Here is a 25,616-nt window from a genome sequence, read left to right as displayed (position 1 = left end):
AAAAGTGAGTACCTCTTCCTCTAGCAAGCTCTCAGGAAAATTTCGATACATTAACGGTTTGTGAAATAGCCATATTGCTAGTGACAATTGAACCAACCAGTAATCTTTTATCCCCCACCATTTTCCCTAGATCTAGAGACATTGTCTACATATTCCCGGATCTGGGACACCCTCTATACGGTGCAAAAAGTGATCCGTTGTCGAACCAGCAGGACGCGTGTTCTTTGCGAGGCCAAGGTCGTTCCAGCTAGCAGTACTGCTACTGCAGGTGTGCAGCCTGCATCTCACTGCAGAGGCGACTTTAGATGTCTTGGTTCATTTGTACCGTCTCGGATTCGTTAGTTACGATAATGGCGATTGTTCGCGGGAACAGTTAGGATTTATTGCTAACGAGCGATACTTGAATTTAATTAAAAATTTACGAGATCTCTATGCATTGCATTTCTACCGCCATCAGTCAGGATTGTCATAGCAGGTTCGTTTAGTAAATGCGTATAGCTGGTCATGCGTAATTCTCATGACTTACAACGAAAGGTACCAGGCGATGGTCGCGGTCAATTGAACAAGAGGTGTCCGTGTGTATGGTGGTATAAATAATGCTGGTTGTAAAGATAACGGTCTGATTGTCACATGACGTATATTTGCAGAAATAGTACCTAATAAGACGTTATGTTGGAAACAAATATTTCTCTTGAGAGGGTAAACAAAAATAACTTCGGTCTTCTCACACATTTCTACATGCACGCAATCTTTTGATTACTCTGCTTTTTACCTTTTAAGACAATGATTGTTATTCTCATCATTATAGGGGTACGTCCGACCAAAAAAATAATAAATAAGCAATTCCGTGAGCCTATCTAGTTATTAACATTCCATTCATTAGACGCCCGTAATAAGCAACAAGTTCATATAATTACTATTCTAACCACGCCAGCTTAAACATTTCCTTCAGAGCAGTAAAACTGATGAAGAACCATAGGAGGAAGCGAAAATGCTTTGGCATACCTTGCGAACAGTACATTGAACAGCTGTTTGCAAGAAATTGGCAAAACTGGCCTGACACTTCTCAAGATCGAACCGGTTGTGATTTCATTTCCTTTCTTGTAATTTGGGTCACACGGAAAGATTATGCAATGTGTAGTAGGCGGTACTGATGCCAAGGCCGTAAAGGAATTTGGTGGTGTTTCAGAACCATCTTTTCATTAGTGCGACGGAATAACCAAACAAATTATAAATTTCTGAACTGAGGCTTATAAATTTTTTATTCACACATGAGAGCATTTTAAGGATTACCCAATGCACGAACGAGATTTCCATAATTATCAATTTCATCAGTACTTATTCGGGCTGCATCAATAATCACCAACTTTGGACAAGGCGACAACTGTATCATTTGGGCGGGTTCCTTTAATGAATGCCTAATTGATTAGGCTATAAATCAAGATCACTAATTAAATCTGATTCGTTAAATGTATTAATTAACGATATGACTATTAAATGTTTGTCGCCGCCTCCTATATCACTATCAATCAGTACTTACTTCAAAACATAAAATTAACAAGATAAGATTCCGATTAGGTGTGATTGGAAGACCACAAAAATGAAATAATATTGACTTTACGTGCCCGTAAATTAATGAGTGACCACCTGCAAATATCCTAGACATTCTTCAGAATATTATAATAAAATTGGCCTCATTTTTCAAGGCAGGTTTAATAAGTCATCTCGAGAACGCACCAGGTTGCGAAATGGCCTACTGCTAAATGAGGTTGTTAAATCACAATTATGCCGTTGAAAGAAAATCAAACTAGTTTGATTGATTTATGGGTAATCAGTCTTATGGAAATGTCAGGTGTATAGCATGCGAAGCTTCGCTATAATTTGGTCGATGAGAGATGGAAAACGCAGGGAAATATTGTCTTCGGGGATGGTTATAAATCACTTTGATGTTGGTGTTCCCAGAAGAGATAAATGTTAACTCTCTGGATGTGATGGTAAGATTCATTGCGATTCAAATTGAATGTTGGCACCGACGTTCCAGAAGCTAAGTGTGAGATTTTAATTTGTGGAATTGTTCATAGTTGGCTATTTCCAAGTTGGCGCAGCCCTTTGAAAAGCAATTTAAAATCGAAATATTTCCCTGGAGTTCCTCGTCGAGTTCTAAGTTCTAGATTCGAAGGGCCACCACAGACTACAAACTTTTAGTCGGCAGACCGTTTGGTGTTAGTCGGTTCCTTGAAGTAAAGGCATATGTATGTGCGTACATTAATCGATTCTAAGTCGGCTGATAAATGGACACAAAAGAAGGAATAAACAAGAATAAGGAAGATAAATGGTAAAAAGTGTCCTTAGATAAGAGAATAGAAATAACTCAAATGAAACAGGGACAGGAAGCTAATAAGAAACAACAGTAGATATATACAAGACATATACATATGTGCTACATTTCCTGGTCACCATTGGAATCTCACAAACTGTACGAAATAAAGAGCTAGTTGAACTGTGTCAAAGTTGCGCAATTACATACTAGTTTCTAGGATATCCAAAAAAATATAAAATGTTACAAATACATTTTGGTTTATATTTCAAATAACAACGGCGCGCGTTAAAAATTACCTAACACCTTGTCCATCAAGGCAATTCCTTAACATAGATCGTGGGTACAGTCTGCTCCATTTCGCAGACACAAAACGTTCTGTTTCCAAAAATATTTTGATTAAAAGGAAAAATTATTTGGGTTAAGGTGTTCTTAATCGCAGCCGTGAACTTTCAGTTTTATCACGTAGACACTCGAAAAACTACGTGTAACGTTATTTTTAACCTTCTTTCTGCCAGATTCTCAAATTCGTAGTACTCCACGAAGTTTATTTTTCCAAGGCATGTTTGCTAATTAAATTTAGACTTGCATCGATTTTATAACTCCATATCAATCACTTTAGGGTCTTGTTATCTTATTTTTTAGGAAATTTTAAAATCGTTTGGCGGAGATATTCAGTTTAGATTTTATTTCGTTTACGTACAGTCGAAAGTCTAAATGTCTTTGACTATTGCACTTGATTTTGAAACGGACATAAGTAATTCGAACAATTTAATTGAAACCATTTCAATTAACTTCGCAGCCAGTTTGGCTGCAGGTGTTAGATATTGCAACACATAAAAGTCGAAATTGGGCCGACTATAATTAAAACACTTATTTCTGCATATTACAATATAAAACACATTTTGCAGTTCGGTCTTGTTAACAGCTGAGAAATGGATGAAATTCGATAAGGACAATTAATTTTAGACTCATAAACGTGCAAGACCAACTGATTGTATTAAACAAGCAAATTCGCTTTCTAGGAAAAACTAATGACATAATATACTAAACCCACACAATTAAATCAAATTTATTTATATAGGTGGGATATTCTTAATGCCACCGCAAACAGGCGTGCTTGGAGAAGCTACTTGTGGATTATAAAGGATTAGTCGAATTTTCAAGAAATAATTATTGGAGGTTTGCGGATTAAATTCTATTTATTTCATATCAAATTTCTCTAGTATGCGTATAAATAACTGTCAGTGGGTGTAGTCCTTATTGCAATTATTTTATTTTTAGTATGAAAACTGAGAAATTTATCAATTTAAGATTAAAATTATTAAACTTTAAAGAACGTATCAGGTGCATAATTTCTATTAGAAGTATGTAATATAATAAAGCAAGCTGCACATTTTCTCCGTTCCATGGGAACAACACTTAACAATTACAGACTAAAATGAAAAAATTCCTTAGATAATTTTTATATAATTCTGTCTTCAGTTTTATCCATAAAAATTTGCATTTATCTTATTTTTTCTTATGTTAGAGATATTTGGGCATTTTCGCCTTACAGTCCATCCTTATAAAATCTTCTTTAAACTGTTTTTCAAAAGTTTCTTTTTCTTTTCAAGTTATCTTAAACTAAGAAGTTAGTTTAATTGTCCATTGGCGCATATAACATTTCCAATTAAAGAAGATACTTAAAAGATAATGACATTTTGAAATGAAAAGAGATTCATGTCCTGCTTTTCTGTCCATTATTTTACAAAGTTTTTATAGTCTCTTAAAATAAAAGAACCTGAAGTAACGCGTCTCAAGTTAAAGTATAATACATGTTTCAATATAAAACTTACTGACAGTTGCTTAAGCAATTTAAATGTAATAATACGATATTTCTATTGAGGATTTGCGTCATCATTAGATTAATACATAATTGGAATTCCTAGTATCCGAAATTGAAAATACGTTGATTATCCTATCGCAAAATGTCACTGTTGCAGCTCATTACCCCAGTGATTAATTGGTAGAAGACCTGTAAGCTTGAAAGTTTTTCAGCTAAATGATATTTTTTATTGCGTTGTTATAATCTTGGAAACGATTATAAACAACGATTAAGATTAACCTGAAATCTGAATAACCACTTCATCCTCAAGCAATTACCTTTAAAGTCTCATTGGCTCAAAAAAAAAAAAAAATAAAATTAGTTTCACTATGATTGTCACTATGAAAGCAGTTTTAGCAACTGAAACATTATCAAATGTTAACATAGATCACATGCATTTGATGAGATAATGTTTCAATTTAAAATCCAATTGTACTACAATGGGAGAGGGGAAAAGGTAGTGTTTCAAAAGTGATATGCAGTTACAAAAAACGAACAAAGATGCTGCTGTAAAAATAATATGACATATTATTAACATTAAGAGGCTTAACAGAATGACCTCTTCGCAAGCTTAGTGTAGATGCATTTGAGCCTCAACTACTTCCAGAAAATGAAACAAAAGTCGAAGAATACACCCAAGTAGACAAAATAAATACGGGAAATACAAACCGCTAGTATATCGTCTACTATATTTCCAACACATGCTACATCAAAATTCAGAAAGATATAATAATTTCCAGAATATGAGTTTACAGGATTTTGGAATTTACGTTGTGTTACCTTAATTATGCTGAACCAAGATTGGAACACTCTGGCATGCTGCTGCCAACAAGGAAATCCAATGCAAAATCTTTTTCAAGATAGCGATTCAATTCAAATCATCACAAGTGCCGCAGACAATTTATTTAATCCACCAGTGGCAGAAGCAGAAAATTCGGATGTACAATGAAAATTCAATTTCACACAAAAACGGTTGGTCTATTTATCTTTTACAAATTGGTACATCTGCCCTCTGGTTTTAATTATTTCCACTTAGGCATTTGCTATACGTATCTTTCGGTTCCACTTTACTTATTGCAAACTAGCTTTGCTAATACAGTCCCTAATCTAAATAATTTGACATTAACAAATTCCGAAGCGAGATTTGCGTACTTGAACGCAAAAACGCTTACTTACGACTATATCAAGTTACTAGTAGTACACGCCTATAAGTTTCTGTGTCATTGTTACGTCCTAGAAAATTAAAATTAAATATTGTTAAATATATCGCGGGCTAGATTATGCTTCTGAACGGCCTGACCTACTCAACAGCATTAAAGTTGGACGCATTTACGGCTTATGGATTACATGGGCGTATTTAATCATTTATTTCGGCAAATACACATTATTAGTGGATTAGCATTTTTCACACTTTACTCGCAACACTAATCGAAAATGCAACTACACTGCTCAGTTACCACTATTTATTGTGTTTTGTAAGCTCTTAAACAGCAAGTGATGGTGCAGACATCCAGCCCCTTAAAATAATTTAATTTGTTTTTTTAGGTTAAATTGCGTTACTTATTATGATATAAAGCAATATTGATTCGAATATTCGTTAGTAAAGACTAAAAACTAAATGCTCGATTTACATTTCATAAATTTAAATTGTAAATAATATAATATCAACAATGTTCTAACTCAAATCAAAACAAGTATTTTTGAGGTTATGATGTCACGAACGAAAGTGACATCTGGGAAAAGATTGCCAATATCATCATCCTATCTCTCTCTGAGTCGCACGATCAGGGAATCCGGGACAAGGATAGATAGATGGTGTCATATATTTAACTCAAAAGATCCATCCTATATTGCAAATATTGACGTCCTTATCTGGCTTTCGTTTCGACATTTTCGTACTCTGTCTTACCTGCAGTGGCCGACTGACCTACTTATCTTCGGCGCTATCTCTTTATTAAGTAGACTATCCCCTTTAACTAGTGCTAAACACTTCGTAGTGGAATGTGCGAAATGCGGATAGAACCGGTTCTTGGAAGTATTATTTTTTTAGCCCTTTAAATTGGGAATCTCTTTTCACCTTGAACTGACCTTCGCGGTGGAGTGTGAAAGGAACGCGAGCATTTAAATATTGGAGGGGTTGATTTTTTAAATTTTGTTTTTTTCTTTTTAATGCTCTACGAGTCGTGTCATAAGTGTCATACTTCTAATAAAATTTTGAGTTGTTGTCAAGGAGTCTACAGGGTGTTACAAATTTGATACATTGGCGACATGCGTATATTTGCTATCTTTAAAATTTTACAAGATGGAGAGCTCGTTAAATAAGGTAAAGTTGAGCATTTAATGCCGAATAATTTATTTAAAAGAAATTTTCAAAATTTTATTTACCGGAAATTTTGTATAAACGAAACATAATATAAATGCCTTACACAACATTATTTCGCTCGTTTCAGTTTTGTAACTCCGTTTATTGGCAGTAATTCTATACGATTTTAACTCGTGAAGTATGGTTTTTGATATGAAATTTAAGTAGTCGCCAATCTGTGAATCAGAAAAATTAACCACATTGTTAAAAAATTGTTATTATTATTATTAACGAGCTTTTTGTTGTTACAGCGCCGTTTCCTTCGGGAAAGAGGCAGACATGCCCCAACGAAGGTGAACCAGTCACCACTGGTTTCGATGCACAAATTGTCCATTGCTTCCCATGTATCTGTAAGGTAAGAAAAATTCAAGAGAAAATTTATTAGTCTCCTTCACAGGTCATCAAAACTGTGGGAATATAAATTATTTCCAAAGATTAATTATTGCAACACTACTAATGCCCATTAAATCCATATTAACTTAATTGCCAGTTTAATTGTTTTTAACGTTTTCCTGCAAACTTAATATGCATATATGCAAAAGTTGGAATGGCAAATGTGTTGCAAGTGTAATTAAGTGATATCTCTATCAAGTGCAAACTTTTTAATAGTCTTTGTATGTGTAAATGCAGATTTCTGATGTGTAACAAGAATATTTGACTTTTATTATGCGATTATCAAGCAGTTAAAAAAAAGTTGCTGGGTTATTGACACTATCTGAAGACCTTGTATTGTTTATGTTAACGAGAGGTCACTTTTGATATGTAACTGTGTTAGATACTTCATGTGTAAAAACATGTATTCGTGGCTACCGAACGTTGATCATGACGATGACGAAATGTAAAATGAAAGTACCTTCTCACGAAGAGCATGACTGGGCACCTGCCACTCACTTGGACTAATATACATAAAATCTGATATTATTTTGACTATACATAGCCTTCTGCTTGAACCATCTGCTAATTGAATAAATATTTGGCCAAAAATTTCCAAAGTGTATTTCTCGTTGATTCATTAAACAGGTTTGATTTGTTTAAAGGAATGAAATGGTATATTAGCTTTTCGCCAATTTGATGTATGCAAAAGTGGGCAAATTACCTGAGACATGTTTTTGGCGAGTTTCTCGCTAAAGCTCAAGTTCAAGGAAAAAAATGGACGTGTAATGATGATACTTGGTATTTGACATGTGGTTTTTAACGAGAAAAATCTACAAAACCGCTAAAGTATAGTAACAAGGTTACATATTGTAATAACACCACTAAAATAAAAATTTAAAAAGTAAACATGTGTTGACCACACGAGTGGGTGTTTTAGATACATGTACAATCCTAGGCATTAGTAATTAAATAGTTTGAGATTTTTTATGAATTAATTGACTTAAAAATTTAATGATTTACCTCACTTAAATTTTTTATAGCAATGTTTGAATTGATACTAAGTTTTTTTCAAAGGCTTACGCTTGTTATAACGTTGTTAATTTGAAAATAGAGGAAATTTGTTGTTTCACTAATAATTTATCACTTCAGTAACTTATCACTAACAGCCTAAAGCTCCGGCAATGTTCTCAACGGAATAATTTCTAAACTAAAAGCTCGCTAATGTTCTGTTCCTATCTCATCGTATCTATGAAAATTATCATCTAAATAAATTTTACGGAAATTTAATCCGGAAGCTCCTAAAGCTAAATCCGTCTTTTTAAAATTTTCTTAAGAAGATTTTTACTAATTTGTTCTATATTAATAATGAAAAAATGTAATGTATATATATTAATAATTTTACCGTGCCTAATTCTATATACAGGGCGTCCCTAAATTAGATGCGTGTATTTCAGGGGCTAATTGTCTGGCAAAATATAAACAAAAACTTATATATACCTATGTTGGCAAATACACATAATAAAGTTACAATTTTTTACATTGTAGACTCTGAAATCATTTTTTACGGAAACATTTTTACATCAATATGAAACGGTTCGAAATAATATCATGAAATTTTGATGTCTTCTTAGATTTTTATAGTGAATTCTAAAATTTAAACGAAGCCAAAAAACATTTTTAGAGCTTTGTTGAACAAAGCGGATTTAAGGTATTTTTTGCAACTTTTTCTTGTAATTTTTGCGGCAATGTAACTACAGGAATTGAAAAAGCTTGTTTCTTTTTGAATAAAAAAATGTGCTCACTTGCCGTGTTGATAAGCTCATATAGGCGATTTACTACTGACTAAAGTACTACCTTTTTTGCAACGATTGATTCATATTAAGTGGAAACATAAATAACACCATTAACAGACCTATGAGCATAATGATAATAAGTTTTTTCGACTCGTTGTTATCCATATTTCTAAGATGAAAAACCAGTAGTCTAAACTTTTTCGATTAACGTGTTTATGAGGAAAACTACATATCCTCATTTTAAGGAACTTTGAAAATTATGAAAATGAATATCAATATGTCCCTGTATCTCGACAACTGGAAGATATAGGTATATTTGGAACATCTCCGGGATATTAGTTGTTGAGGGTATATAGTTCAAATGATAACTATACTATGAGTAAATAAGCAAGTAAAGCTATTTTGATCTACAAACATACACGCTATAATATAGAGGACCATAAACTGAATTTTATCTTCTATGAAAACAATATATAATAAAGCCACGAGTCGGAAATCACTAATTGATTATATCATCCATGTTTCCTTTCAATTTGAATTAATCATTGCAGGCCGAAATAATAAAAATGAACGTGAAAAAGTAGCAAAATAAAGCAATTTTTAATATATCTTTAATTTCTCTTTGAAATTGCTATTAAAATTCAGTTCATTTTCTGTTTGATTACTGTTCAAGTCGATTTTAATGACGTTTCCCAGTTTCCATTTATCATCGCATCAGTATTTCAAGGCGATATTGTATAGCAACTTTAAGACAAATGATTTCTTCATCGTCTCTGATGTTTAAATACACAAACATCCCACCTACGCTTAACACCTGGCATGTTGACTCGCCTCAAATCCAGACTTTCTTTGATCCCGATATAAATGTCTTGCGATTACATCACGCTGATGAAGTGAAATATGAAAATATTAATTTCAGGTGTCAGAAATAATCTCGGGTTTTCCAAAATAATATTATTTTCACCATTATGTCGTAAAATTGTTTTTCGTATTAAATACAGGAATAAAATCGCTATAAAAATTACATATCGATTCCAGCAGAAAGCTCTCGAGGAATTCGCTTGCGCTCGACTAAACTACCGCAACCATAGACGTGTTAAATTTTTTATTGCCTCATTTTCAGGTCAGAAAAGTCTTAAAAAATTTTTTTTAAAGACATTCTTCAAAGTTAAAAACCTTGGATATCCCTTTTGAAACAATGCAGGTTTAAAGAACCTAATCTTTTGCTTTCCATAGCTTTTGTCGTTTTATTACACGTCTATGTGCCAAACTCATATACTGTGACGCAATAACGTAAAGTATTTGACTCCAGGCAAGACAACACCGGAGTCGCAAGACCTTGCCCGGAGCGCATTGTCTTGAAATTAACGCTCGAAGAATGTCCCGTAACGGCTCGCCAAAGTGGTTAACATGTTGTCTTTTTTTTTTAGGTTGATAAACAACATTTTCAATAGTCTAAAGGCCTCGGTACGTACGCGAGAGTACGATTTCTTTTACGCGGTGGCTTTCGCTTCTTTGTTTTAATTCGAGGAACGTTCGATGTTTGTCCAACTCAAGGGGATACACCTGTTGGATGAGGGAATTAAGTGATTGTCGAAGCATCGTTATGATAGTATTGAGTTAAGCTTCAAGAGCTTAGATTGATAAAAAAAAAACGGTGAATTTAATCAAATAGAAGATACTACGTTGGTTGATTTGATCGCTAATTATTTTGTCTGGATGCGTTCGCTGAGCATTTTCGCTCTGTTCAACAAGTACTTAATGAATTAATTGCTTCCCAGGTAGACCTCGTTCTGACTAGTTTTTATTGCAATTTCTCAACTTTTGGTTAATTTTAGTTGTAATTTGACCTACCTCTATCGTGCGTCTCATTAGTCAGACAGTGGTAGGAAATCGGAAACGTGGTCATCTGTTTGCGCTGGCTTTCTCATTGAACATTTTTACCTTTTAGCCAGATTTCTTGAAAATTCGGCCATTCTCTCCCTGAGTTTTTTTATCGGGATAATTTTTATAGGCATATATAAATCTGAAAAACAAAATTCTTACCTGAAGCACGATCAAGACTAAATTTTAGGGAAATTGATTTTTAACTTCAACATCTGTTTTTACTAGCGTTCATTGCAGAATTTTGGTCCTGGGTCAGTTTTTTACAGATTTTGAAGATAATAATTCAGAGCAAAGTTTGACCAAACGATCTTCAAAGAAGACAAACCTTGCAACACCTACGCCTGGTAAAGTGTGTGCACCTTATATGCCGGACAGAACATACCACTTCTAATTTTAATCACTAGGTCCTCCAATCGGTGCCTCCAGGTTGACGATTCTTGACACTTCTTCCATGAGAAAGACCCCGAGGGTGGAGGTAAAACTCTCAACCGTATGTTTAAACTAATCTCTCTCATTAAATTAGGAGAGCAAATATCTCTACTGCTATCGATCAATAGTGCCTTTCCATGAGAGGGGCGTGAGAAATGAAAATGGTTCTTGCTCACATCTTGAATATTCTCATAGAAGCCTGTCGCTTGTCACGATATCGAGAATAACTTCCCAGGACTCTAGAAGGATTCGTTCTCACAACATTCGTTATTCGAAGTCACGCAAGCCTCTGAGTCTGGTCCAGCAGTGTTCTTCCAGTGCAATTTCTGTCAAGTTTGCACTTAATGAAATTTAACAACGCGAATATTCAATATTTCCTAATTTGAGATGATACGTTCATCTGTCTTGGATGAAAAAATGAGCCTATTGAATTTTTCTCCAAAACCACAAATGTAATACACCCTGACCTCAAAATCCGTGCAATTACGACTCAACAATGTTGTAAATAATCGAGAATCACACTTTCGAATAATTGATTTATCTCGAGAACGCTTCACTCCGGCTATAAACGACGAATAATTACAGGCTGTCCATTCGTTCAACACTTACGTTTTATATTTATTGTTAATTAAAATAAACAGAGTTACGTTGAATATTAATAAACCTATCTATTAATAAATTTTGTTTTGATAGTGCGATTCCTGAGGTTATTTATGTTCTTTCTCTTAATTGCTAGCAAATATTTAACAACAAGTACTTTATTAGTACATAGTATTTGTATAGTTTTTCAAGCAAATTATTTTTGTTGATAATTAAGTTTATGATACAACTCCAAAGCCATTTCTGAAGGCGATAATTGGAAATTGCCATCTACTGGCTAATTATTATTGCCTTTGATATGTGAACTAGAAAAATATTACTTGCAAATCCAGGTCTGGCAAGTTCGGATTTTACGAAAATTAACATGCCATAAAATTAGCATTAATTTACCTGACATGTTTTTAAAGTTACCTGCAAATTAGCAGGATGAATGACCTGTCTTTTTTAAATATTTGTACTTCTAGAGATTATCGAAACTGGACTATAATAGTCAGGCTGACACGTGCTGAAACAGAGGCTTAACTTCAGTTTATGGCCAATTAAAACAGATCGCCGGCCATTTGTAGTAAACTGAATAATAATTAAATCTTCCATTGTAGTAGCCAATAAATTCCGGTAGTTTATGAATTATTACCATTCCAAGTAAGGAGGTACTATTAATACGAGGTCATATTTTCAGTTTGTCTTTTATTAGCAACAAATCAAATATGTATATGCTCTCTAACAATCATCCTAAATGCTTTTTTGCTTGTTTCAGAATGGATACGTGGAATGCAAAAACGATTGTCCTCGAATTAACGAATGCCACCTGGTCGTTGATGGGGGGTGCTGTAAAATATGCAAAGGTATGTAATAACACATGTATACATTCTCCAGGACTTCCCGTAAATATTATTTTTTACCATGCAGGCTGCACCTACAATGGAATGCCCTATCCCAGCCACACGGAATGGTTGGACCCTTCCAATCCTTGCAAAATCATAAGATGCGAAGCTGGAATCATTACGATTTCCGATTTGCAGTGTCACACTTCTTGTTCCAATCCACTCCCTCCGGAGCCTGGGAAGTGTTGCAGTACTTGTCCAGGTAGGTGGCCGAAATAATTTTCTCGATGTTAAAACGTAAATCAAAGTTCATGAATCCTAGAAAAAATTCCAATTTGAGTGTTACATTGTTTGCCCGCTCTGAAGGACGTTACTCCATGTTTGCTGTAATGGACAAGCTAAAGCCATGCAATATTTATGATTAGAAAAACTTCTCGGTAAATATTAATGATGGTATACAATCTTTCGGTGGTTTTTTTATTATTATCTCCTTTGAATAGGCGGTATGACTGGAATGTTGAAATATTCAGATCGAGATATTTGCAATAATGAATAATGTTGTTTAAAATCCTGTTTTTGGTTGGTGGGTATAAAAAGATTGATGTGGTTTTTCTAATTATGTTGTTAAGAGAAGTGTGGCTTTGAGGTGTTATAGGTAATTTATAATGCGGAATAACTTTAATTTGAACGACAAATGAATGTCTTGTTCAACAAGTGAGGAAAATGCCACTTTCTGTCACTGAAAGGACAGTCCCGCCTCGTCTGGTTTGGTAATCTTTTTGAATTATAAAAAATGATTTTCTAAGAATGAAATATTATACTTTTTCTACGACCATGCATGGTACAAACCGTATTTAAATTATTAAACAATTTAATTATCATTTTTCACTCGTTTCTTGCTTCTTCTAGAGTTGCATTCCCCAATAAGGTTGACAACGATTATTAGGTTATCGGATGCTTACACTTTGACTACTTTTACTATGTATTTAGAAAAGTGCGAGATTAAGCCCGAGTAATTTGAGCAGTCCAAGAGCAGTAATTAAGGGACATTTTCAGACCATCATCAGACACATTAACTAATAAAAATAATGTAATATAATAAGAAATAAATGCAGATATACCCTGTATTGTTTATTCAAGCAAGCAGTCATTTCAACCCTTGTAAATAGAAAAACGGTATAGATGCGTACAAAATTTATAAGATGGGGGCACAGGTATTCTTCTTTTATCTCTACGGAGTTTTGAGATTATCGCCTGCCGAAAAAATTTGGTTTACGCTGTATTTAAGAGAAAATTTTAATTCGAATTCGTTAGTTTTCTAAAATCATCACGCCTTGCTTTTTCTTCTTCTCAGCCTCTTACATACTTTATATTTCATTTATTTCTAAGTTCTTGCAGATTTACATAAGCCATGCTGTATGTCTACAATTTTTTGCATCTAACCAGAATTTTCATTGCAATTAAAATTCCAACATGCCTATATTATTATCCAAGTATTAAAAGCGCATATTTATTAATGAACGTTTTATATTTCAATTATTTTTTATATGCATCCGACCATAGTTTTGTTCCTCTTAATGACCAATTTTAATTTTAAATATGCGCACCTCCCCTTGAGACAATGCATGCAAATGAGACAATGCACAATAGGTTCTCGGTTTTTTTACAGTTTGATTGTGATTCTGTTGACATGCACATTTTTATTACATATCCTGTTAATGAAAGTTGTTTCTGCGGTCTGATATTTTATCACATTTTTATTACTTACCTTGATTCGTTTGCTTTCCGTGTATGGGTAAATGTCAGCAAATTTTCCATTTTTAGTTTGCAAAATGAGTGGTCAAGTGGTCGCCGAAGACAGAGATGTCATATCAGAAAACGATCCTTGCCTAAAATGCAGATGCAGTAAGGGTCAATTGACCTGCACCAAGAAAGCGTGTCCAGTGCTGCAGTGTATCGAGAGAATGCAGTACAAAGCTTCAGGTAAATTATTGCAATAATCTAGAATGAGGATTTAAAGAGAAAATTTTTTAGGCGAGTGCTGTCCAAGGTGTAATGGGACGCGGACCATAATCATCCCAAAGGACAGATGCCCAGTAGGACGCGATATCTATAGGGAGGAAGAGCAATACGTTCTCGATAAATGTACTGGTTGCAAATGTGTCAACAGTACTTCGGTGTGCACTAGAAGAACTTGTCCGGTTCTGGATTGCGCCCTGGAAAACCAAAAAGTCCGTCCTGGTTTATGTTGCCCTACTTGCATCAAATCTCTAGTCGACGAAGCCGTCACGCAATGCCATTATAACGGAAGACCTTATGAGGCATGTAGAAACCAGATATTATTTTTTAATCCAAAAATATATAAAGCTTGTTCTCGATAACCTATTTCTTGTTCAAATTTATGAATAATATAGGAAGTATTACTCACACTGAAATTTTTTAAGCATTGCGAAGTGTAAAATTCGTTTCAGATTATATAATTTCTAGAAAATGCTAGAAGTTGAATACTTTGAATTTAAGTTTCAATTTCTAGCAGACCCCGTACAAAATTATTTAATCATTATTTGTTAGGTAGGATGGTGACACTTGGCCAATGGATGTTTGCAGTTCTTGCAATTGTAATTCAGGTATAGTAAGCTGTGCCAGAACGACCTGTAACCGGTGCCCAGCAGGAATGAAAACTATCCAAATACCTGGGGAATGCTGCAAGAGATGTGTTGAAAGTATGCGCTTAACGCATCTTAAAGCAGTACTAAATCATTTTTTTAATAGATGAAGGGGCTTGTATGGCCTTTGGAGACCCCCATTACAAAACTTTCGATGGAAAAATATACACGTTTAAGGGCGTTGGGAAGTACCAGTTTATCGAGGATTGTGATAATGGAACGTTCTCCATTAAAGTCGCCAACGAACTCACCAACAAATATATGGACTCGACTATTACTAAGAGAGTGGCTATAACTTTTGGAGATGTTCGGTTGAATTTACAGCAGAGGCTCAGGGTTAAATATAATGGGCAGAAAATACCCGTAACTTACAAAAAGGAGTATAAAAAAGAAGGAAAGTTCAGGGTAAGAATTAAAGCTAACTACTTGATTTTGTTAATCGAATAAAGGTATTCGAATATTTTTGGGCTATTCAAATAACTACTTAAATGCTCGTTTAATACAAAGAACACTAAAATAAATGAATATTCGAATAATTTCCAGTCCTTCAAGCCCATATTTCTTCCCAGTTCTCTCTATTCTTTTAAACTTTTTAAAGGCGCTTCTGACGTATAATAATTAAATTAAATTCAGTTTTCAACATTTTAATGCCTATGATATACAATAAAACTGCCATTTACATATTCTACAGCCAATAGAAATTCATAATTTTTCAGGTGACCAATGAGCGTGATTTCATTGAAGTGCGGCTTCAGAATGATGTGGTGATAGTCTGGAACGGTCGCAGTTTTCTGGAAGTTACCGTACCTCCCACTTACAAAGGGAAACTGTGCGGTTTGTGTGGAAACTTCAATGGAGACGTCCAAGATGACCTTCGCACTAAAAATGGAAGAATTTTGAACGAGCAGAGTTTGACTGAGTTTGGCACATCATGGTGTGTTGGTAAGAATTTCAAATCAACGAAATGTTTTATGTTTTCTACTACAAAACATTTCCCTGTAGGCAAGAAGTCCGAATGTGCCAAAAAGGTGAAATCGACCAGAAAACCACACCGCGAAACTCAGTATTGTCAGTACCTCAACGAAGACATTTTCTCAGCGTGCGAACCCAAGCTTAGCAACAGCAAATACTACAAGGCCTGCAAGATGGACATGTACAACTGCCTACATGGCAAATGCTACTGCGAAAGTCTTATGGCTTATGCTAGAGAATGCCAGAGATTAGGAGTGAAATTTTCAAATTGGCAAAAGTGAGTATTAAATTTGTAATCAAAGGAAATTAATCAATTGTCCACGTTTTCGAATAGGCTTATTGCTGCAAGTAAATTGTAATACTCTCATCCTCAATCGCCCTATATTTCAGTGCAGTTCTCACTAGTAGATGCAACATGTGTGATGATATATAAAAATAATAAATACAACTATTCAAAAATCCTAAAAGCTATTAAAGTTTCTAAGGATTTCTGCATTACTAATTAGAGTATTTTTGGAGTTTTCTCAAGAATGTGTGACTTACGTGGAAGTGATGGAAAAATAATCAGAAAGTCTTGAAATATTTAGATTTTACGAGAGAGAACGTTTTCCTCTTTACACTCCACATTGGACAAACCTTATATTTTTTCCAATTTGATGTTCAGTATTAAAAAATTAATATTTTCAAAGTTTCCTTAGAGCGTACATATAAATTTTGCAAGGCAGAGAATTATCCTCTTTAAAGTTGAAATTATTAAAATACAAAATGTTTACTAAAAGGACATTTTCCCTTTGTCCCAGGTACAGCAAATGCGACTCTCACCATCACTCTCACCGTACCAACCCCCACTTTTCCAAACTTAATCGAGGACACCACAAACAGCACTCGTCTTCTCAATCTACGTCCTCAGAGGAGTTCGTCAAATACGCAGATCTGACCTTATCAAGGACGAGGGCGAGTTCGCCTCACAACTCCCGAACCCCTATTCCCATCCAGTAGGATTACAATATTACAAGTTAGACAAGACGGAGTCTCATTTGACCACTAGTCATTTTCAGTATTTGAAATGTTGCTGAGTAGAATAATTACTATTATTATTAAATAAAAGAGCGGATCTGTTTAAGTTTATAGAGTTGTATAGAGGGTAGTGTTTGTTGCAATGGTGGATGTTGGCTTGGTGTTAGGGGTGTTTTTGAAAAGCATTGAGTAATAACTGTTTCCTACATTCCTATAATGAAGAATTAAACGTGGAGTGACCTAAATAACCTTCTAAAGAGGACTTAGGAGGCTACTCACTTTTTTTTAAACACCCTGTAGAGGTATTCTTATTTTATCTATTTTTGAATATGTCGTAGCGTATATACTATTGAAAGTATTAATATGATTATTGTAAATATTCACTTAAAATGGTAGAAATTTGCCATGCGAACTGTTGCTCTTGATAAGGTACCTAACGTGTGTGTGTTGCAAGAACAATGCAAAGATCGGTTTGACAAAATTAAAAGTTCTGGATTGCAACATCAAGTAGACCGAGTGTTTTTAGTCTTATTATTATTCTCCTATTATATTGTTTTATTAGTTTGTCACTTATCAACACATTAACTACAATATGTTATTCAAGGTGACTCATTAACAATGGGGAATGAAACTACTACGACACTACACATCAAATTGTTGAAAATCGCCGAAAGATGATAATTTTTTAAATACAGAATGTTGAAAGTCAAAACTCCAATTAGTTTTTTTGCAATTGTTCTTGACGAGGAACTCGAAAATTCGTGAAATTGTCTCTTTAGTCGACGAATGGTTGAAAAAAGTGGTTCCGCAGTTTCCGTGTCACACATAAAAAGCGCTATTTACTACTAATCTTGCCTACATTTACAGTTAATAACTTTTTAGCCTGCACGTTTAACATGAAACTTAGTTAAAAACCTGAAAAAGCAACCATGTTTCCGCTAATTACATATTTTTGTTTCATTGTGGTATTCCTATGCGATTTAAAAAAAAAATCAAGAATAATACCTTTTGATAATGCCACATGGAAATTTGAATTGTTTCGGGTAATGAATGTTTGCGTCTATAGTCTTCATTTGAAGTGTAGTATCTCTATCTTCCGGATTTCCTACTGTTAACCAATCACTCCGTATGTAGAATGAATAAAAGAAAATCCTTGCAACATACCACAAAATAGATATTCTTCCTTTTTCTCCATCAAAATGCATTTTGACAATATTATTTTATATTTAAATATTTGTGAAACAATATAAAAAACATTTTTGCATTTAAACGCATCTAAAAATTATCTTTTGCATTTATATATTTTCCAAAATTAAAATATCTACCAAAGACATTTAAACGCGAAGGGTTGCATTTCATCCACTTATTATTATTATTTGCATCCCCAATTTGCACGATTGTTTGCCTTTAAACAATTGTTTGGTATATACGTTTTAGTATGGTTATTTTAAGTATAAAATTTAAAATAATAAATACTATTTGTTTATATTGTCTAAGTGTATATTTTTAAAATTTGCGATCTCTAATAAAACTTTGTAACAAGATTGGAATACTGACGCAGACCAGTTTTCATATGATTATATTATAATAATTATAAATATTGTTCCTAAAAGTAGTGCGTAATTTTAACGAAAGAAGGGTTAAGGTGTAATGTAGATAGAAAGGATTTACGGAATTAAATATTGTTATTGAATCATATTTATAGCTTCTGATGAGTATCTTAACTTTAATGTTTTTCTTTTTGTATATTATGTTGATGCCAAATTTATGAAAAAATTGTATGTGTTTATAGCGCAATATCTTGTATTGCAGGTTAATATTTGATATTGCGTGAAATACTTATACGTCATTTAGTTCCTATTTCGTGTATTTTTATAGAACAGTTTTAAAATATTCTTGATCCATGAATTTACTAATTTTTAGGTTACAATAAATTAGATTTTTATTTGTAACATTCAGACCATTTGTCACTATTACAAAGATATTTATTTTGTAATATTGACAACGATTTTGTATATTCATTAATTTTATCATAATTTCGTGTATATTTTCGTCCAAAGGTGAAAACCTAATATTCCTCTCGCGTTTACTACTATTACTTATCATGTCTTATTTTGTACCACTACGTTTTCGTTGTACCTCTCTTACTTATTTATGACTTGTTTCGTTTTTTTTTCGCATCGCACTTGTGTTGATATACTTAATAATTTATTTCTATAGCATTTTGCATTTTTGTAAAAGTTACTGTTGCATATAAAAGTCTCGTCTACTAAAATATTTAATAAATAAATTGTATGTAAAATATTAGCCATTTTTTCTTTTTTCTTGCTCTGAGTATTTACCTCATTCCTTCGTTCGCTCTTACTTCTAACCCATTCTAGCTCGTATAATTTTTTTCACTTATTTGGTCAAATTAAAAACTTTCACCAGGAAACTATTAAAGAGAGTTTTGCTAAAGCTGCTAGAGAAATAGCTAATGAAAGCATAAAAATTTTGAAACTCTTGCTTTCTTCGATTCATTCTTTTGCTGAATCTATGCATGTCGTTTTGTATTTAAAATTACTTTAATATTATAATTAACGATTAAATTTTTGGTATTTTTAAAGTATCTGTTGCTGACTATGAGTAAAAGTTGGCTTTTTGTGAGATGTTTCGGAATTGTATAAAGATAAAAATACTGTTTTTTTGTTCAGTTGTGATCCTAAGCAAAATTAATTATTACAATTGAAAATGCGATGTTCGTGTGGAGTATTGAAATCGTTTTTGCCCGGTACAGAGTTCTTCATGGCTCCCATTTCATGAGGAGTTCAAATAAGATTTAGTTTGAAATCTGATTTATTCTCAACAAAGATTGAAAGTAAAACCGGATTTTTCCAGCAACATTTCGAAAACAAGGTAATTTCTGTTTTCATAAAATATTTAATACAAAGTGAACTGAAATTAAGATAATTTTAGAGGTCATTAAAGAGGACTTAAATGGATATTTTAAAATTTTAGAAATCCGCTCTTCCCTCTATTAGACAACCCTATATACACCAAATGTATTAACTTACATATTTACTCTATAATCTATTCATACTCGTTACATGTATGCTTTTAACAAAGATAAATATATACGAAGCACGCAAAGTAATTTTCAAGACATAACCTCACAAATTAACGTCAACTTTCGTCAACACAACAATCTGGTTTTCACCATGGGCCCCAAATTCGCCACGTTACCCCTTGTTTTCTTAATTTTCTTGTGTTTTTGTGTGGATATTCGAATTGTTTCTAGCACAGAACCCACGGTCCCATGGTATGAAAACCTCCCTGCAGTTGCCATGGACTATAAGGTCCACATAGACCCAGGAAAAGAGGATTGTTACTTTCAATATGTTAACCCGGGGGCTACTTTCTACGTTAGTTTTCAGGTAAGCGATGAGTGTGAATAGGATTTGCGTGGTTTTACACAAGAAATTAATTATGTTATTTAAGAGACCTTTATAAGTATAGTCCATAACAGGTATTTTGTTTCCTATGTCTTAAGATGTTAAGGCTGAAAAAAGGGCCGCCTTAGTAATACAGTCTACATTATTGAATTATACAAATTCAATTTAAACGCTCTGATTACATGATCTTCGACTCTTGGGGAATTATCAAGCATTAATTGATTCCTGCCCATATGTTTTTACTGAGGCAGTTATCTCATTTATTATATTTAGTATTATTCATATTTCAGCATGTTATTGAGTATTTTGAGAGATACATAAGCTGATAAGATATCAACCAAACTGGACACAAATAATGAGACATCACACAGATGCATATTAAGTTTTTAATGTTCATTTTAAGATGAAATGATTAGGTAGCTAACATGACCTGGATTAAATCAAATTTGGTTCAAATCATGCTCCAGACACACCACATTATACTGATGAACTGTTATGGCTCATTCTCATATCAATATAAACACCTGATATAATTTTCTTTTCAAATACTTATTATTCACATTCTTTAAAATGAACATTGAAACATAGAATTTATCAGTGTATCGGTTATATCCAAATTTGTTAGGCTCTGAGATAGTTTAAATAAACAGCTGTCCAAGTCAATGTGTAATGCAATTTTTTATTCCAAACTTAAAATTATACTTGAAAACGCAATAAAATATTGCTATGCGGTTAGCGCTAAATTAAAGCGGCAGGCAAAAAATTCTCTCATTTGAATAAAATAGTCCTTTACAAAGTGGTTTGAAATGTTTTGCATATTTTTTGCAAAGTTTAACCAAGGTTTTCTCTTATCAAATGAAGCTTAAATTTGGAGTAAGTGTGCAACAAAAAAATCTAACTCAGAATATAAAAAAGTAATTTTGGCAATATTTAATATCTTCAAGCATATTTGCTATATAGGGTAAGTTGATATTATGAGATCTTTTTTAACAACTATGCGAAAGGAATGTATCTGTAATGATTTGCCAAATTTCAACACTACCTTTGTAGTGTTGAAATTTGTTGTAAATCAATATATAATTGAAACTTGGTAACTATTACACTTTTATCTTTCCTTTATAACATAAAACGCATAAACATTTCTTCAGGTTGTCAGAGGAGGTGATGGCATGGCAGGTTTTGCAGTCCGAAACCCCAATGGCGAAATTGTTCACCCATATCAATGGAAAGCTAATAGCGAATACCAAGATCAATCCGCCACTGGTGGATATTATTCTGTATGTATCGATAACCAGTTTTCGAAATTTGCCGGCAAACTAGTCAATATCTACATAACCGTCGTTAGATACGATTTATGGGAGCAATACACTAAGGATGTTGAGGAGCTCAATATGAACATGGAGAATTTCACTGTATGTTTTTCTTTTTCCTATAAGTTTTTTTACGCACTTAAATCCATTATAGTCGACAATCATGAATGCGGAGCGCAACATAAACTTAATGTTGCAATTCCAACACCACACAAGAGGACGGGAGGCTTGGGACATGAATTTATTGTCTGCCAATAATACATATGTTGTGAGATGGTCTTTGATTCAGATTATTGTGATAGCAGGAACCATGATAATTCAGGTGTATTTTGTGAGGAAGTTATTTGATTTGGGAGGCAGGAAAGGTGGTTATAGTAAGACAGGTATTTAAGCAGAAAGGGGGGTCTTGGAAATTGTGAATCAGGAAGAAATGGTTTACATGTCCATGTTTTAGTATGATTATTGCAGGTACCCTTTCTTGAGATTTAATTATGATTTTAATAGGTACCTCTTGGAAACGATAAATAGTTCTGGATTTAAAACGATTTCAGGATTCCGTGAAAATGTAGTATTAAATGAGATATGCGTAGAGGTTGGTCATAAAAAATCTAAAACTGGAAATACATAGGAAGTTCCAACCCGATAGAATAAAAAAAACTTTGCAGATGAAAAAACAAAACTGCTTTACTATGTTTTACTTGTTTTTTTTTTAATAATAAAGCCATAGATATTGTTTTGATCCTTGAAAAATATTCCATCCAGCTTAAAATATGTATCCGATATTTTAAGACACAGCATTAGTTAGTATTTTAAGTACGTTAAGAAATTTCATATTTTTTACGAGTGAAACAAATGGAGACGCGGAAACGCCACTTTAAGAGTATTATTTTGAAAAGAAGTGTTGCTTCCATATTGATGATTTTTGTAAACAGTTGCCACATATTCATGGAGTATTGAAACCATTTTGAGTTGAATTTGGTTAAAGTTTTTGTGTAAAAAACCTTAATTGTTTTTAAGAATGATTTATCCACAAATTAAGGTGGTTGAGAACACTAAAAAGAATAAAATGGTAAAACCAATCAAGAATAATTATACTAATTATTCAAAATGGACCACTAATTTACCACATAAGTCAAATATTTTTGGTTTTATTTTATGGTACCTACTTACATTCCTAAAAGGAATCCAGGGAATAAGAACATTCCTATGTGAATTTAAATCCTATAAAATCTGTTGAGCTTGATATAATTTATGTTATTTATATTTAACCAAACGTCTTCCATTTTCAATCTCCCTAGAGTAATAATTAAATAAAAACGTCATTTCGACGCCAAATCGCTAGTGACAAACAAAATTGGAGAATTTTTTTACCTTAAAAATATGTTTTTCTAAATGAGTTGAAATCTCACTCTTACGAGTTCCATTAATTTTCTTTTGTCTTCTTCTTTGAACCACTGTTATAATACACAGGGTGTCTTGCACTCGATGAAATGTTAGATGTTTTTGGAGAATTACTTTGAATATTTAATGGTATAGGAAAGTGAAAATGCGATATATTTCAAAGATGTTCTGAAAGGTGCAATATTGTTATTTCTCTGGCAAAGCAGCAAAAACATTAAAATGTTAAATGATTAATCCCTATATTATTGAATTTTTGGACGTTAAAATATTAAAATATGACACATTTTGAACTTTTGAAGGTCGTTTAAAAATCATTGAAAAAGAGAATAGAATATGCTTCATGAAATATTTTCATAATTTTGAAAAGTTCCAAAAATACAATAATGTAGGTAATGTTTAAAATATTTTAAATATTGAAAGGATTTTCACGTTCCTGTATGATTAGATTTTCACTGTCGCTCTCTCAACCGTTCTTGAAAAACGTCCATCGAATGTGGGACTCTATTTGAACAATTTTTTTACAATTTTCCATATTTCTTTTAGTATCTTCGTGCTCTCTCATTTTAGAATTACATCTCTATACTATTTAAGACATACATATATCATATCAATTTTAAACTGTTTTGTCGCATTTCTACATTTACTATATTTTAATGTCTTCAGTATTTCCTTAACTATTAAGAACGGTTCATATGATGTAAAAGTTCAAGATAAAAGACAATGTGGTTAATTATGAGTATTTATAAACCGTAGATTACTGTTTTTTTTCGTTTTTGCTTTATGTTAAAAATAATTTATTGTTAGTTCAAGGAATATTCTTTATGTTAGCCTATTTTTGTGAGATTCTTGTTGAAATGTTACATTTAATGGATTAAAAAAATGAGTGACACTACTTTTGTATGTATATTTTTATATGTAAAAAACGATCAATTTATTTTATATAGGTAAATCTTTTATATACAGAGTAATATTATAAAATGGTTAAAAATAAAATTTTAATAAAAAGACAATCACTGCCTGTTAATAAAAATATAGTTATTTACATAAAAAGCGAAGAAAATAATTTTTAATGCACAAGTGTAAAATGTACTCGGGTAGCAGGCGAGAACAACAAACACGCGAGTAGTAGGTGGGCTGTTATACCCCACACCCCAAAATTCCACTTCATTCAACTCAAATTTTCTAAATCCCCAGGTACCTACCTAGCTCCCAATCACCGCCAAAAACCCACCGTACTAATCTTTTTGTCTCACCCAATCCATTGGAAAAACTTTTAAGCAAAGGCATCAAAAACCTTCTTAAATCCCCAGGTACCTACCTGGGGAAAATTACAGAAATGTATTCCGTTTTTTTTTATTTTTCCAAAAAAGTTACTTTGCATAAGATATGACGAGTGGGAGGAAGACGTTTAGGTGCATGTTTTGTTATACGGATGCCTTCAGCATCCTATAAGGCACTTTGCATTCGTTAAGGTGGCAAGGCACTCGAAGAACGGACACAGCGTGAAGCGTCCTGTGTCCAAAGGAAGACTTCGGCTTCCGTTTCCTAATATAGGGCGCTTTGCGCCCGTAGAAAAGTTATTACTCTAATGTAGACAACTGAATGTAACCAAATGTAACGGTGCACGCCAAACGCGAATCCTACGTATCCTTTAAAAAGATTATTACTAAACATGTGAAATATGGAATCAAATGACTAAATTTACAAATATTTTTTCATTATTTTGATTGGTATACGGACTCGAAGAGTCCACGCAAAGTCTTAGTAATGCTGCAAAAATGTATGTACAGTGTTTTCATTTCAAAATGAACCACCCTAAACAACTCTTGAATTATCTATTGTTTTAAAATTTCCAAAAACACGTCAATTGAGATGTCGAGGGGGAAACTTTTTGAGCTATGTCCAATCCCCTATCTTCATCCCCTTGAGCAGGGGGCGACTCACCCCTAAAATCTTAAATGGAATGAGGGCTCGAGTGATACCTCATTTTAAAGGGCATGCAAAGACCTTTTCATCTACAAAGTTTCAGCTCATTCCGTTTAACCATTCCAAAATGGCAGCCACTTGAATTTTGCGATTTTTACAACGAAAAAATTATTTTATCAAATGTTCAAAATGCGACCCGTTATTTTCCAGACAATAACTTTAAAGAAATACCAAATGCCTTGCATTCTTCTGATATCAAAGCAACAAACACTAGTTTTTAGGAGTACTTAGTACTATTTTAACGTTACTGTTAGAATATTCATTTATTAGATAGTTTGAAATTATTATTTAAAATGGTGTAAACTTTGGCTGAAAAAACGAAAATAATTTTCCTTTACGGAGCCGAAAATCAATGCGCTCGTAGAACGGCTAGAGTTTT

At 33.2% G+C, this 25,616-nt stretch overlaps 2 protein-coding genes across 3 annotated transcripts in view; both read left to right on the top strand.

Annotated features, from left to right (window-relative positions):
* Positions 1–19,414, top strand: part of cv-2 (crossveinless 2) — a 68,257-nt gene extending 48,843 nt beyond the window's left edge. For both annotated transcript variants that reach the window (XM_066397272.1, XM_066397271.1), the window contains exons 3-12: positions 6,798–6,901; positions 12,388–12,475; positions 12,540–12,716; positions 14,279–14,437; positions 14,489–14,775; positions 15,030–15,177; positions 15,227–15,525; positions 15,837–16,062; positions 16,123–16,369; positions 16,893–19,414. In XM_066397272.1, the coding sequence (XP_066253369.1) occupies positions 6,798–6,901; positions 12,388–12,475; positions 12,540–12,716; positions 14,279–14,437; positions 14,489–14,775; positions 15,030–15,177; positions 15,227–15,525; positions 15,837–16,062; positions 16,123–16,369; positions 16,893–17,091 (1,934 nt within the window). In that variant the 3' untranslated portion in view covers positions 17,092–19,414. The remainder of the gene's footprint in view (positions 1–6,797; positions 6,902–12,387; positions 12,476–12,539; positions 12,717–14,278; positions 14,438–14,488; positions 14,776–15,029; positions 15,178–15,226; positions 15,526–15,836; positions 16,063–16,122; positions 16,370–16,892) is intronic.
* An 844-nt stretch (positions 19,415–20,258) lies between these two features.
* On the top strand, positions 20,259–24,371 carry loj (logjam). Its single transcript, XM_066397103.1, has 3 exons — positions 20,259–20,522; positions 21,689–21,952; positions 22,005–24,371. The coding sequence occupies exons 1-3, from the start codon at positions 20,307–20,309 to the stop codon at positions 22,239–22,241; spliced, it is 717 nt and encodes a 238-aa protein (XP_066253200.1). The 5' UTR covers positions 20,259–20,306; the 3' UTR covers positions 22,242–24,371.
* The last annotated feature ends 1,245 nt before the right edge of the window (positions 24,372–25,616 follow it).

Source organism: Euwallacea similis, chromosome 14 (genome assembly GCF_039881205.1).
Source record: "Euwallacea similis isolate ESF13 chromosome 14, ESF131.1, whole genome shotgun sequence".
Classification (NCBI taxonomy): Eukaryota; Metazoa; Arthropoda; class Insecta; order Coleoptera; family Curculionidae; genus Euwallacea; species Euwallacea similis.
This window is presented reverse-complemented; position numbering and strand designations above follow the sequence as displayed.

What these genes read in the sequence shown, in the direction of transcription:
- loj (XM_066397103.1), top strand. Translation starts at nt 20,307, where the DNA reads ATGGGCCCCAAATTCGCCACGTTACCCCTTGTTTTCTTAATTTTCTTG. An exon ending in CTTTCTACGTTAGTTTTCAG is followed by an intron (nt 20,523 to 21,688) that starts GTAAGCGATGAG and finishes ACATTTCTTCAG; the next exon opens with GTTGTCAGAGGAGGTGATGG. An exon ending in TGAACATGGAGAATTTCACT is followed by an intron (nt 21,953 to 22,004) that starts GTATGTTTTTCT and finishes AATCCATTATAG; the next exon opens with TCGACAATCATGAATGCGGA.